This window comes from Pinus tabuliformis, chromosome 3_1 (assembly GCF_031772625.1).
Source record: "Pinus tabuliformis cultivar Carrire ecotype Pingquan chromosome 3_1, CPIR1, whole genome shotgun sequence".
In the NCBI taxonomy this organism is placed as follows: Eukaryota; Viridiplantae; Streptophyta; class Pinopsida; order Pinales; family Pinaceae; genus Pinus; species Pinus tabuliformis.
In genome coordinates this window covers 634373688-634388249 of record NC_142301.1, presented here as the reverse complement: position 1 = coordinate 634388249, position 14562 = coordinate 634373688, and the positions used below count along the sequence as shown (strand labels likewise).

The window sequence follows — 14562 nt, the reverse complement described above, 5'->3', positions numbered from 1 at the left end:
AATTGGGTCCATTCATCTTGAACCTACAACACACAAATCACATAGAATTTGACAGGATAGGATCTTGTGATTCTAACAATTAATATTGATGTTTTTCTTATTCATTGTTTCTTCTAAATCCATCATATCCTTGAAATATTAGACTCTAAATGGCCCTCTTTCTCAAAAATTGCATTGTCTCTTAGTGTTCTTACTTTTTTATTTTGGTCCCTTGTCACCATTGGGAATAGAAGCTAGATGAGATGGTTTGGAGTGGTTGCTTTTCTATCTCTTGTGAGGATGTTAGTTGTTTATGTGCTTGGGTCTATCTTTTCGTGAGGCTGTTAGGATTTTCTATATGTACCTAGAAGGTTGATAAAACATGTACTATCAAGCCTAATGAAAATAACATATACATACTTAGCATCATTATCTTTTATTTTACAGTCTTCAAATAAAACTTCGAGTGTTTTGAACTTAGCTAGATAATATTCAATATAAGAAAAATGACCATAATTTAAAGAAACCAATTTGTTTTCAAGATGGTGGGAACAAATATCATTGTGTTTACCAAGTGTGATTTCCAAATTTCCTAAATTTCATCTAAGTCATGCTAGAGATGGAGATTTCAATTAATCCATGTTCTTCATCACTTTTATTATACCATGACTTTCTTTGAGGCATTATTAGGGGTATCCCTTTTCCTAAGGCAATTATGTAAAGTCATTTACTTCATAGTACAATACAATATTTTCATGAAAAATACTTTGAACTTATAAGAAAAAGATCACTTAGAGTAACCATTATAAGATATTTAAGTAATATCGTTTCAAAAGTATAAAATAGCTATTTTGGGCAAAAATATCTGAAGAAAAAGGGAGTTTAAAAAATAAATGTTAAAACTGTATTTTTTTCAAACAAATGAACAAAAGATAACTAAAGTACCATATGGTAGGTAAAGGATCATCCACATCATGATAAGTTTACAATAAGATTGATTAAATTTTTATTCTTCTTTAAATTTTCCTATAAGCTCACTTTCACCAATAAAATACTTTAACACGAAGTCACCTAATTTTTTAAATGAGTGAGAATCACTTTTACAATGAAATTACTTTTATAGTGGTTAAGTTTTATAATTTACGTGAAATTTATAATAAATTTATCTTATCTCTTAAAGTTGCATGGACTCTTTTCAAAAAGTAACTTAATGAAAATAAAGATTTTAAATCAAGACTTGTTTGGTTAACCTCTATAATTTACGTGAAATTTATAGTAAAGTTATCTTATATCTTAAAGTTATATGGACTCTTTTCAAAAAGTAACTTAATGAAAATAAAGATTTTAATTCAAGACTTGTTTTTTAATAGACTAACTTTCAACTCAAATAGCTAATATAAAATATATATTAAAATTTTTGAAAGAGGTGATTTTTCTTACATTTAAAGTGTGTCTTTACCCTAGAAACTCTTATGTTTTCTTGCATTTTTTTTAACATAGACATACACAAAAGAAAATTTAAAGGAAAAATAGATCCAAAGTTTAACAATATCATAGTTATGCATATAGCAAAATAACGTACAAACAATAAAATACTTCTATCTTTATTTTTGTTTTGTTGAGATTGCACAAACCCACAACAAAGAGTGTGTGTGTATATATATCTTTATATAAAGATATATATTTATGTATATAGCAAACCAAGAATATGAATGGGAAAAACTAAAATATTAATAGGGTGTTAAAAAAAAACTAAAACCATAATGAAACTTTATACTTTTGGATCTAAGAAAAATAGTTGTATCTTGAGAAAGCATAAACTTTTTCAAATCAAATAAATAGTGTTTCTTTCTAAATTCAATACTTCAATACAATGGAATAATTTGCTTAACACCAAAATGCACACAAATAATAATACCCATAATCATTTGATGTATATAATATCATCAGTTTAAGATTATGATAAACAACAAGAGTGCACCTCCATATAAACTCTATTACCATGTTATATAAAACACAATATTTCAACCTAGATTGAACACCTTAAAAAATTACTTATTCAAACAAATAAAAAATCAATAAATAAATGTATTATGTGATTAAAACATTTAAAAAAGAAATTATTCAAACATAAATTTAACATCTTAAGAAATTGCTTATTCAAACAAATAAAAAATCAATAAACTAATATAATATACCATTAAAACATTTAAAAAATATATAATTCCAACCTAACCATTTGACACAGTATATTAGCGAAAAAAAATTATATAAAAATTTCAAAAAAATAATCATACACATTTTAAATAAAGGACTTAAATCAGTTAAAAGAAAAATCAAATTTAAATAAAAAAGCATTATAAATATTAACTTACATAACTACAAATTTATTTTAAAAAATATACTACACCTAAAATATATTAAACCATAGTGTATATATATATATATATATATAACCCTGATTGATGTTAAATTAGAGTAAGATAATGTCTAAGTTCACTGTGAACCTTCTTTGAGGTTCTAGAGCATTATTATCTTAAACGGTTTTTTTTGTATACTTATGATCTAATAAATATTTCAAGAAGAATGTGAAAAATGCTATTAATCATCTAATAAATTATAGATATAATATTTTAAATAAATTATAGTGATACAAAATTAAATTAAATAAATTAACTTTGAAAGATAGAGCTTTGCACGTCTAACAAACTAGAACTTTGCACGTCTAACAAACTATTATCTTAAATGATTTTTAACAACACTATGATTATGAATTCAAAGTGATATGGAACGCAAGTGACTCACATGCCATTGCTTCCTGGTGAAGGAAATGCACCTTTGCTTTCTAAAGAGGCGAGTGCAGGTACACGCCTCACAAAATCGTTAATAAATAACTTTACAGTTGAGTACTCCATAACACAATTCTCCAATAGGATTAAGCTTATATTTTCATCGTTACAGAGAAAGGTATTCCTTGTAAATGCAATTTCTATTTTCATCGTTACAGAGAAAGGTATTCCTTGTAAATGCAATTTCCCAATTATTTAGAGAAATGGACTCCTTCAGTATGTTCGAAGAGTCAATTTACATACCCAATGGCCATTTAGTAATGGTTTCAGAAAATTAAGCTGATGGGTTCAGAAAATTTTAAAATCACTTTCAATTTACTTGCTCAGTTAATGGTTGCGGAAAATTACGTTGACGTTACATGAAATTTTTAAATGCCTTCCAGTCGGTTACAGTGACAGATTCGAAATTTTTGTCAGGTAGTTTGACATATATATGCAGATGAAGGTTAATCTTTGCCATTCAAAGGATTTACGCAGTAGAAGGTATGACGACTACTGAAACACGAAACGTATAACCCTGGTATAAGCATTACTACAAGACGAAACGTAGAATCCTATACTCCACGAAATCCACTCTCTTACATTTTTTTAATTAATATGGAAAGTTATGCATAATTTGGTTATTACTGTGAAGACCTACTATCCATGGGTTTTTCTTACAGAAGAGTAATTTGCCATTGATACTTCGAGAATGACAGGCCTTTCGATTCGGTGTTTTGAAAATCACTGAAAAACGAGAGGTTTGCAGAGCCGTTGAACAAGGAGGATTAGGTGCCCCAAAATTTCTTAAACCGTGGAAAGGGCGGGTATCGAATCATTATTTCATCGCGTGGCTGCATATCCACTCTGTCAAACACATTGAAATTCATGTTCCGAATTCGAGAACTGTTATCAGTGATAGATGTTTTTCATCGCTGGGTAGCTACAGATTTGACCGCTTTGTTTGAGTACAGCGCTCTTCTGGATCACAATAATATTCTCTGACACTTTGGAGAGATCTGCCCTGCTCGTCCACCTTATTTGCTATGGTAAGAAATCTGTTTGTATGGTATCATTCATTGCTTTAGTCTAGTTGTTATATATGTTTTGGAGTTTTCTTAGATATTTTTCAATTAAATTTGTTCTTTGTTATATACCTTGGAGTTTTCTTAGATATTTTTCAATTAAATTTGTTCTTTGTTATATACCTTGGAGTTTTCTTAGATATTTTTCCATTAAATTTGTTCTTTTATATATTTTGGAGTTTTCCAGGATATTTTTCAATTCAATTTGTTCAAAATCATGCAGAGATATGTTAAATCACACATTTAAATTGTAAACTCTAAATTAAATATCTATATATAACAAAAACACATTCTAAACAATTTAACCAAAAATTATTTGGCTGACTGAAGAACTCCATAACATAGACAACTCCGTTTCCATCTATTTCGGACACAATCCATGTTGAGAAGAGATGAACGCAGCTAAGAGCGTACCGATTTGAGAGCATAAAATTGATAAGAGTGGAAGAAAATCGACTTATGCTAGATTTGATAGTATTATATTATACTTTCTGTTAAGGTTTCGGGGACTTACTTTATTGTTGGACTCAGTCTTTAAGTCTTTTACTCGTATAGTTCGCAGAAATATTGAGTGGCAAGAAATATTGAGTTGCAACTCTGGAGCCAATCTTTAAGGCCTTTATTTCTGCTGTTCAGAGATTATTGCGTGGCAGCTGCGGAGATAACTTAACTTTTCTATGACAATATCTGAATCTACTGTTTTTCGTTTCCAGGCGGTGGCGGACATGTCAGGAGTGGAACAACTCAGTGGCCTCGTTGACTATGAAGAGGTAAATAACGTCAGTAACATAAAAGAAATAGTTCATAAATTTAACTTTTTAAGTTATCTATTGTTGAGAGGATCAAATTTCTATACAAATTGTTTGGGTTGAAAGGGATGAAATTCGTTTGGAAATATATTTATGAAAGTAAAAATTTGATAAAAAGAAGCAATTAAAGAGAACCCCAGCCAAGATCTTAGGCAAGCTCTCATGTCTCAAACAAAGTAGTTTATTATACATATGAAATGATTATTTTTTGCTATTAAACTCAAATAACCAATAACTGTGAAGGTGAGATTTTAATATTGGGTCAGTGTCTCACGAGAGATAAATTTCCACTACTAATGTTCCCTCATCCAGGAGTTCATTGAAAGTTCGCGAGGAGTGAAGCTCTTTACTTGCAGATGGTTACCTGCAGATAAGGAAGCCAAAGCCGTCATATGTCTCTGCCATGGTCAGCTTCCAAATTCATTGTCCACATCATAACGCAACCTAGTCACGAAACCATGGATTCGCCACTTCGTAAATTCGTTAAGGATTTTGAGTTTCTGTTGTGTAATTTGTTTTCTTCTTGTGCTTGCAGGCTATGGCATGGAGTGCAGCATTTTCATGGAAGGTACTTCTAACTCTTTTCCCTGGAATAATATAAGTAAATATGACCAGGATGTTCATAAATGAACTATATTTGCTAGAGTGTCTTTACCAAAATTTCGTATTAATTTTACTCTAAAATTAATAACCCAATTGGACCTATTATCAGACACAGGAGTGAGGCTTGCAAAGGCAGGGTATGCAGTATTTGGTATAGATTATGAAGGCCATGGAAAATCTGCAGGAACACGCTGTTACATAAAAAACTTCGATGACCTTGTAACGGATTCTACAACATTTTTCAGGACCGTCGCTGGTATGTATTATTGTATTATTGGGTAATTAATGTTCACTGGAAGACTCAAGTTGTGCAGTTACTCATGGTAATAAGAAAGTATGATAGTTACATTGCAGGACGCGCTGAGTATAGGGAGAAAGCGAGGTTCCTTTATGGAGAATCAATGGGAGGAGCAGTCGCACTTCTCATTCATACAAAGCAGCCTAACTATTGGAGTGGAGCTGTTCTTGTTGCACCTATGTGCAAGGTATAAATTATATTAATATTTCACATTGCATGGTTGAATCATTATATTAGCACTCACCTTGTTTATTCTTGCAACAGATATCAGAAGAGTTAAAGCCTCACCCCCTGGTTATAAACATATTGAGGAAGCTAACTGCAATAATCCCAACGTGGAAGCTTGTACCTACTGAGGATATTGTAGACGTTGGCTTCAAGGAACCAGAAATGAGACAGAAGTTAATGAATCGTATTGCTGATTTGTTTTCTGTTTATGAGTTGTGTGCAATTTGTAGAATTTCTTATTAATTTTCATGGTTCTTGTTTTCTCTAATATCTGCACATAAGCACAGATTCGGGAAAATCCGTATGTTTATCAAGGTCGACCTCGTCTAAAAACGGCTTACGAGCTTCTCATGATCAGTCTGGACATAGAGAAACGGCTGGACGAGGTACTGTATTCGAACATTTAATTCAATCTGCAATTTTTCTGCGGCTACCTTTAATAAACCCCTTAACTAAATGGGCTGTCACGGTCATAATGAATTATATGATGCAGGTGAGCTTGCCTTTACTGATTGTTCATGGTGAAGCCGATATAGTGACAGACCCATCTGTCAGCAAATTACTGTATGCTTCTGCCAAAAGCACAGACAAGACTCTGAAACTCTACCCCGATATGTGGCATGGATTGACATATGGAGAACCTCCAGAGAATACAGAATTGGTATTCTCAGACATCATTGCGTGGTTGGGCAAGAGAAGCGGAGCAGTAGGGTGCCCTGAAAACGCCCATGTAGAGAACAATATCGATTCCACAGAAGCGGAAAGAGAACGAAAGGTTGCGAACGACAACCTATCCTGGTGACCGATTAAATAAGTTCAAGTAAATGGAGTACGTATTTCAACGTGCAAGGGGAAGTGAGCAGGAGTGATAGTAATGATAAAATCGTATAATAAACGGTAAAGGGGTGTGTCGTGGAGTGCGTTGTGAAAAGCTTTTTGCACGCTGGAACCGACCATTTGCTGTGAATGGCACTAGGTTGCGCGCCATTATCACAGTTGAAATAACAGAAAAAAAGCGTGTACGGAAATTATTATGGCATTGGTTTTTCTTAAGTAAGGAAAAAAATTATGTTTAATCTGATTTATCCAATTGAACATACTTATTGCTCTGAACTCTGTACCATGCATTTAATCCATTTATATTAAACTATTTGATTAGTATTAGGTTAGTTGGTACGTTGCTTTTGTGAAAAGCACAACAATAATTTTAAGAAAATACTAATGCTCCACGAAGCCACTGAAACGTATTGTCCAACCTCGCTTCAAAACGTCAAGGTACGCTTTATTTAACCAATAACGTACTACTTAACCAATAACATACTGGAATAAATATTTTTATTTTTCGGAGAATACATATTTATCATTACAGTGATATATTGCTTAAACATTTAAGCTATTGTAATTAGAAATAAAGCATACTTTATGCATTAGCTGAAAACGATTTTGTACATCAGTTAGATTTGTTAATATAGTTAGTATAAATAATAATATTATTATTAGTTTTTAAAATTAATTAGTGTAGTTATTTTTTGTGGCAACATGTATTTTGATAAATGGTTTGGGTTTAGTGCCCTGTGTATGGTGTAATTTTTATGATGGACTCTTGTCTTATCAATTTTTTCTGTCCAAATTACACTTATATTTTTGAAGCTTTCATATAAAGCTTCTTCCGCAAGATTAGCGGCTAATATTGATCTTTTATAGATTATGTTATGAATCCACTTTTAGATAAATCTTCTTCTTGGGCATTAGATGTTGTAAGTCTGTGTGGGGCTGCAAGATGGCATCCATGATCTTGGTGTTTCTGAGTTACCATGTTGGCTTCCATTTTTCTATGTATACTGGCCAAGGAGTGTCATCTGAAATATTTCAGAGTTTGGATTCCATTCGGTTACTATAACCATCAAATGGTCATTCTGTTCCATATATTCTTTGCTTAGGAAGTCACACAAACAATTTTGTTCTCCTTTGATATGCCCAGCTTCAAAATCAAAGTTAGCAAATAGTGTCTGCCATCTCACAAACTTGGCTTCTCCGAGATTTTCTTATTTCTTTAGTTAGAACTTTTTCAAGGTTGAAGCATCAGTTCTAAGAAAAAATTGTTTATGTACAAGGTGTATATCAAATTTTTCTATACAGTTCCAGACAGCTTTTACCTCTTTTTCGATAGTGGAGTAGTTTTGCTCTGCTGGGTTCCATGTATCTGAGGCAAGTTGTACAATTTTCTCGGTCCCTTCTTTGACTTGCTTTAGTATTCCTCCCCATCCAAGGTTGCTAGCATCACTCTCAACAATTTTGGGTAGATCTTCATCTTCGAGATAGAGGATTGGCAATGTATGGACTTTGCTTTTGATTTTCTAGACAACTTTAGTGTGATCATGTGTCCATGGTGAAGGCCATTTTTTCAATCTTTGGTTAAGAATCTTGCGGTCTGCTACACACCCTTTATAAAAATTACTAAAATAATTCAAGCAACTGAGGAACCTCTACAGCTGTGTTTTGTCTGTGATTACATCTGGAAACTTATTAGCAAATTCTACAACATGCTTCTGAAAAGTTATCTCGCCATCTTCTATCATATGTCCCAGAAATTTGATTTTGGTCTCAAACAATTCCATCTTCTTTTTGCTTAAAACTAAACCACTTCTTTTTACAGCGTGAGAAAAAGTGTGGATATGTCTGAAATGTTCATCTATGGTGTTCGAGAAAATTAACAAATCATCTATATACACAATTAACCATTCAAGACAGGGCTTAAAATTTTTATCCATTACCTTCTGGAACTTAGATAGAGCATGCTTTAGTCCAAAAGGCATTACATTCCATTCATAGTGCCTTGCAGGAATGTTGAAAGTAGTTTTGAATTTGTCTTCTTCTTTGATAGCAACTTGCCAAAAACCAAACTTCATGTCGAATTTTGAGAATACTTTGGTTCTTGCAATTTTTGCAATTAAGCTTCCTTTATGTGGAATAGAATAGGTATCATCTGCTAAAACAGAGTTTAGAGTTTTATAATTTATAACAAGTCTGGCACTCCCCTGATCTGTTCCGAATGCTTATTTACATAAAAATCCATAGCAGTTCCACGGACTGTTGGATTCTCTGATGAGTCCTTTTTGCAGAAGACCAGAGATTTCTTTTTGGCAGAGATTTCTATCGTCTCTGTTCATGGGAATTTCCCTACTCTTACAAATTTTTCCTTCATATTTATATTTGAAAGGAAATTCTATTGTGTGTTTCTTTCTGTGCCAGAAAACCTTTGGGCTTTCTAAACAACGCTCAGTTTCCAGGTGCTTTCTTAGCTCTGCAAGTTTTTGTATGATTCTACAAAGTTGGAGTTGTTCTTTGATTCTGATTGAAGATTTAAAGTCCTTTAATTTTTCAATCTTTTTCTCTGATAGTTCTACTTCCTGCATTGTTTGTACCATTGTGGAAATTGTGGGGGTAGAAATATATGGAAAGGTCAGTGTTTCTAGAAATATTTTATGATTTGGTACTAAAATGAAAAATCATGCTTTGCCATCATGAAATCTAGCTGACCCATGGGATTCAATTGTTGCTAGAAACACATTTCCCAATATGCAGTCTATGGGAATTTCTGCAATTGCAAATTTTAACTTCATACAATATTTTTCGAAACAGATGGTGGCAATAGGAACTTCATACGTGAAAGTTTGAGTTCCAATTCCAGTTACTTGTCATGGAGCCACCTACGAGCATTTAGTTGGGAAAATCTTTTTGTTAATAACATTGATATCCATGCCTGAATCAATCAACGTTCTCAAAGTGAACTTTTCTCCTTGGATATCAATGGTCAACAACACATGATGCTTCTGATATTGGATTGTCATTATTTTCATTTCTCCAAATCCCATTCCAGAATAGGATTTATCTTCATAGATCTCTACATTATCATTCTTAATAGGCTCCTTGTTTTCTATCTGAGAGATTTGTGCTTTCAGGCCAGCAACTTCTTTTTTGAGATGGTATATTTCCGTGCTAACTTCTCCCAAGGTTAAGGATGTTGGCTTGGTATGCTCCTTGTTTCTTTGAAAATATCTGGTGTTCTTTTCATAGGAAGCATCTACAAATAAGGCTTTAGCCTGATTATTCTTTGAACTACTGTTGTCCTATTCTTTCTGCATTTTTTTTAGAAAAGCTTCTAGCATCTTTTCTTTCATTTCTCCTTCTGCCAACATTTTGATGTTGGGCAGAACGTTTGACTCCTTGTCTTCAATGGTGTGTGCCATACATATTTTTTCTTTGTCCTTATTTGACCCGAGTTCGGTCTCTTCTTCTGAATTGAGGATTGACTCTGACTCTGAATTATTTCAATTTCAATCTTCAGATTATGTACATTCACATTGATGTATATTTACATGCTCAATGCTGGAATACGAATTATAAGGAGTAGTTCTTGTTGTTTCTAAAGTTTTGCAACAATCATTTTTCATTAAATGCAGTGCTTCTTTGAAGGTGATTCCAGAATGTCTTCATGTCTCTCTCTGGGATCTTCGTGAGGCAGCTTCTTGTGATTTCTTTCCTCTTTTCCTCTTAGATTCTTTACCTTTAGGACACTTATTTTTTGTATGTCCCTTTAGGCCACATAACCAACATAATATTCCATCTTGTCTTTGTGTTTTAGGATGGATATATTTTGGCTCATAATAATGAATTTTGGGGACATATTTGTAAGATCCTTTCTTGTGTTGGTTTATTCTGTAAGTACGAACCTTTGAATTTTTTGTAGGCTTCCTCTGGGCCTTTGCTTCTTTTCTTACTCTTTCTTCTCTAAACAATTGGATCATCAATTGCAAGCCCATACTTACAGCAAATTGATTTATTGTCTTGCAGTCTTGACAAATTTTGCATTGATTTTTTCACCTTCATGTTGGTGCAAAGTCCTACCCTTGCTTTGGTGATATTGCAATAAATTTCACCCCAAGTGTATGCTTCAAAATAATTATGAAAGACTTCTTACTTCTGGATATGCTCGACGAATTTAGAAGGTAGAGTAGCAAGATAGACCTGCTTCCATAATGCATTTTGGCTTTATTTTACTTCATAAATTTGCTATGTCCAGTCACAATGAAAGTCTTCATATCAGGACATTTTTTTACACTTGAGGTTCATGAGTACCATCTCATGCTTGTTAGCAATCTCAATTGTAGCTCACCACCAATGCTCAAGAATAAAGGAGGTGAGGGCTCCTATCATATTTCTTTGTGGAGTACCCTCTTCATTGTAGATGACATCACCTTCTAGGTCCTTAACTACTTATTCTTCCATTTCCGTAATAAGTGCAGGAGATGTTTCAACATCCCACCATCTTTGCAATGTACTTGTAAAACATTATATGATTGTTTTATAGGCTTCAACTTTTGTTTTTCCCCACATAAACATAAGTTTATATTCAGTAAAAATTTGATCAATCATTTGCCTGATTCGACAGTGCTAAGATTTTCAATGTTCCATTCTTTGTAAGAGCCAGTTTGAAAGGTGTGAGTTTCTGGAAGTTTACCCTTACCAACTAGGTCAGGGGTTGGATATATAGAAAACTGGCTTGAGAGGGGATCATAGATGGGAAGTAAATGCTTTTCAGAAGATCCAAGATAGTCATTTTTAGTGAAATCTTATGAAAACACTGAGTAGGAGACTTTTGGTGAACTGTTGAGAGATTGTTCATGAAGTTTTGGCTTTTCCTTTAGGAATAGATAGGGAAATTTTTCTACTTTCTTGACAGCATGTCAGATATTTACAGGGTGGCTGAAAAGCATAAAATAAGGAATGCAATTATCTTTGGGTGCTATGGAAAGGTTTTCCAATTTCTCAGCCAATTCTCCCATAAGACTGTTAGTAGTTTTGAATTCAAAATATACTTTCTTGTCTATGCTTTCTATTTCAACAAAAGATTCTCTAATGAATCCTTTCAAAGAGGAAACAAAATAATTTACATTATTTAGATTATTATTTACATCCTTTACAACAACATGTAAGGAATCAAAACAGTCCTTATGGTTCTCAGATTTGATCATATTCATTTATAACCCTTTAAGAGGAGTATTTGTCCAATTTATCTGCTCGCTTGCTTTTTGTATTCTTTCATCAATGCCTAGTGTGAATTCATCTGTGGGGACCAAAGGAATAGCTTTTGCTGCATTACTAGACTCACCTAACAATATTCCTTTAAAAGGTGGAAAAGTGGTGGTAGTGTCTATCTTGGGGCCATCATGGCTAGTCCATGAATCTTTTTGTGCAGAAGATATCTCAGCATCTGCCATGTGAACTTCTTGCCCTTCTTCCATTTCTTTCCAATTGTAAAAAGAAATCTAGGAATATGTATCTTCCATACGCTGCTTCCATTGTAAAGATAAATTTATTTTCTCAACACCTGGTGTGCTCATATCAAATGCTTTTGATGCAGGATGACCGTATAAATCCTAATTTAACATTCTTTTCATCCATTCGGGGTCAATTTTATATTTTGGACATCCATCCATTAATGAGAATAACTTATACATTTCTAGAATCGAACGCCTTTTGCAATCTTTAGGGATATGGTTTTCAAATCTGGATTGTGGAATTAGACTGTCAAGTCATTCAATATATCCTAATCCATATCTAGGAACTCCTAGAGGACGCATTTTACTGAACACTTCAGTAAGCCTTGGATCTTTGTTTTTGAGAGGAGGAAGCTCATGGATCATCATGATGGTGTCATGAGGAAAAGGAGTGTTAGAACATTTGGGATTTGGGCATGAATTAAAAATAGTGGTTGGTGGAGCTTCTCCTATGGCTGGATTATGATTTTTATGAAGGATTAAATCTGCAAGTGTTTTTAAGCAGACTATTGAACATCATCTAGGACATTTAACTTTGAGATTAGAGAAATTCAAAATTTGTGCTAGTTCAAATAAAGCGGCATGTAAACAATTTGGAGGTGAATTATATACAGATGTAGAAATAAAAGGTTGGCAAAGGGAAAGACTTGACTTTGGTTGAATGGAATGGCCAACTTTTTGTATTTTTTGATGGTCAATAATTGATCTTGGAGGAAAGGACAAGGTAGCTGAAGAAGATCCTTCTTGGATTCGTGCAATCATAATATTTTAGATTTTTGGTGACTAAGGGAGATCTATGACCCAATTTTCATGAAAACTCAAGTCTTCCCATATGATTTTCTAATGTTCTATTTTCTGGTTATGAGCATTAGCAATTACAAGAGTGCTTGATTTGGATTCTTGGCTGGGAGTATGTAGTACTATCAGATGCAATGTGTTTATGTGTCTAAAACACCTTCTAGTATGAATTGCAATATTTTTTCTTTTTCTCTTCATATCAAAACCAGTTGCTTTGATTTGTAATTGTAGGAGACCCTTTATACATTCATCAAACACATAGATAAAAAAAAAATTGGATGATAGTCAAACCAAACTGGGTCGTTTGACAAGGGAGCAACAATGCCTCCGATTAATGAATCTGTATATCTATTATGTGTGAGATCCCTAATAGAGATCCCTAATAGTGGCCAACACATATGTATTTAACCCTATGTGGGTGAGGGCATTTATGCCGATTCTTATACAACCAAGGTGTAGATATTTGGTTCCATGTCTTCTGGCTTCTTCCTGAAGCTTCTTTGGGTCTAAGAGATAAACAACCTGAATAGACTCAACATTTTCTTGAATTTGAGACACACATTCTTTTATAGATACTCTAGTGACTACTTTAAGATGAACTACAGACAGATCTGAATATACAGTGGATGGATTTATAGATGGTAAATCCCATGGGGCTGAAGGCTAACTTTCAACTATTTCTAATTCTTTAGAATTAACTTCTCTAGAATATGCAGATTGAAAAAGATTTTCCATATTAAAGTTGTCGTCTTGTGACTCCTGTTGAAGTTCTCTAAATGAAACAAATTTTATTTCTAAATATATTTTATCAAAAAAAGGTTTTAAGGATAAATACCCAATAGAACCAAAGTTATGGCTCTGATACAAATTTTTAACAGGGGCTTCCTCCTTAGTGTTCTCGAAGCTTGCTTATTCAAAATCTGCTTTCTTCTGTCATGATACACAAACCCATACAGGAACCTCTGTGTCATCATGTATTAATTCTCTTCAACGACCTCCTTACCTCAGCCAAGGATTGTCCCTTGGCACTCGGTGAACCTCCCGTGAATGTCTCCTCTCACATAATATGAAGATTTTTACTCATAAACAACTCAGTACTCATAAAGAAAAAGTATTACTCAGAGTTATGACACAAATGGGTATATCAAATGCAGTAATATTTCTTTCTATTTATTTTAGAAGATGGTTACAACTTCGAAAATCTTCAATTTTTTCAATCCAAAGATTGAATGTGGGGGCATTTACCGATTATATCATCTGTTAAGCAGAAATTTCTCCAGATGAGATTTGGAGGCTTCCTGGCCCGACACAGACTTTGTCTTTGAAGAAGATATAAAAATTTAAAGACTCTAACTATGTAGTTCAACCACTTCAGGTTCTCACCAAGGTTTTTAGACCTTGATGCATAGACTTCCAAACTCAACTCTAAAGAGATCTTGCTTCGTGATGATATATATATATATATATATATATATATATATATATATATATATATATATATATATATATATATATATATATATATAAAGTTGCAATATAGTAATAATAACTATGGAGTAATATGAAGTAAAATTTATTATTAATTTTAATCTA

At 33.1% G+C, this 14562-nt stretch overlaps 1 protein-coding gene across 1 annotated transcript; it reads left to right on the top strand.

The window, feature by feature from the left end:
* Positions 1-4222: 4222 nt before the first annotated feature.
* Positions 4223-6882, top strand: LOC149188668 (caffeoylshikimate esterase-like). The gene is made up of 8 exons (XM_089413076.1): positions 4223-4662; positions 5014-5107; positions 5237-5269; positions 5414-5560; positions 5659-5789; positions 5867-6014; positions 6113-6216; positions 6324-6882. The coding sequence occupies exons 1-8, from the start codon at positions 4570-4572 to the stop codon at positions 6630-6632; spliced, it is 1059 nt and encodes a 352-aa protein (XP_089269202.1). The 5' UTR covers positions 4223-4569; the 3' UTR covers positions 6633-6882.
* The last annotated feature ends 7680 nt before the right edge of the window (positions 6883-14562 follow it).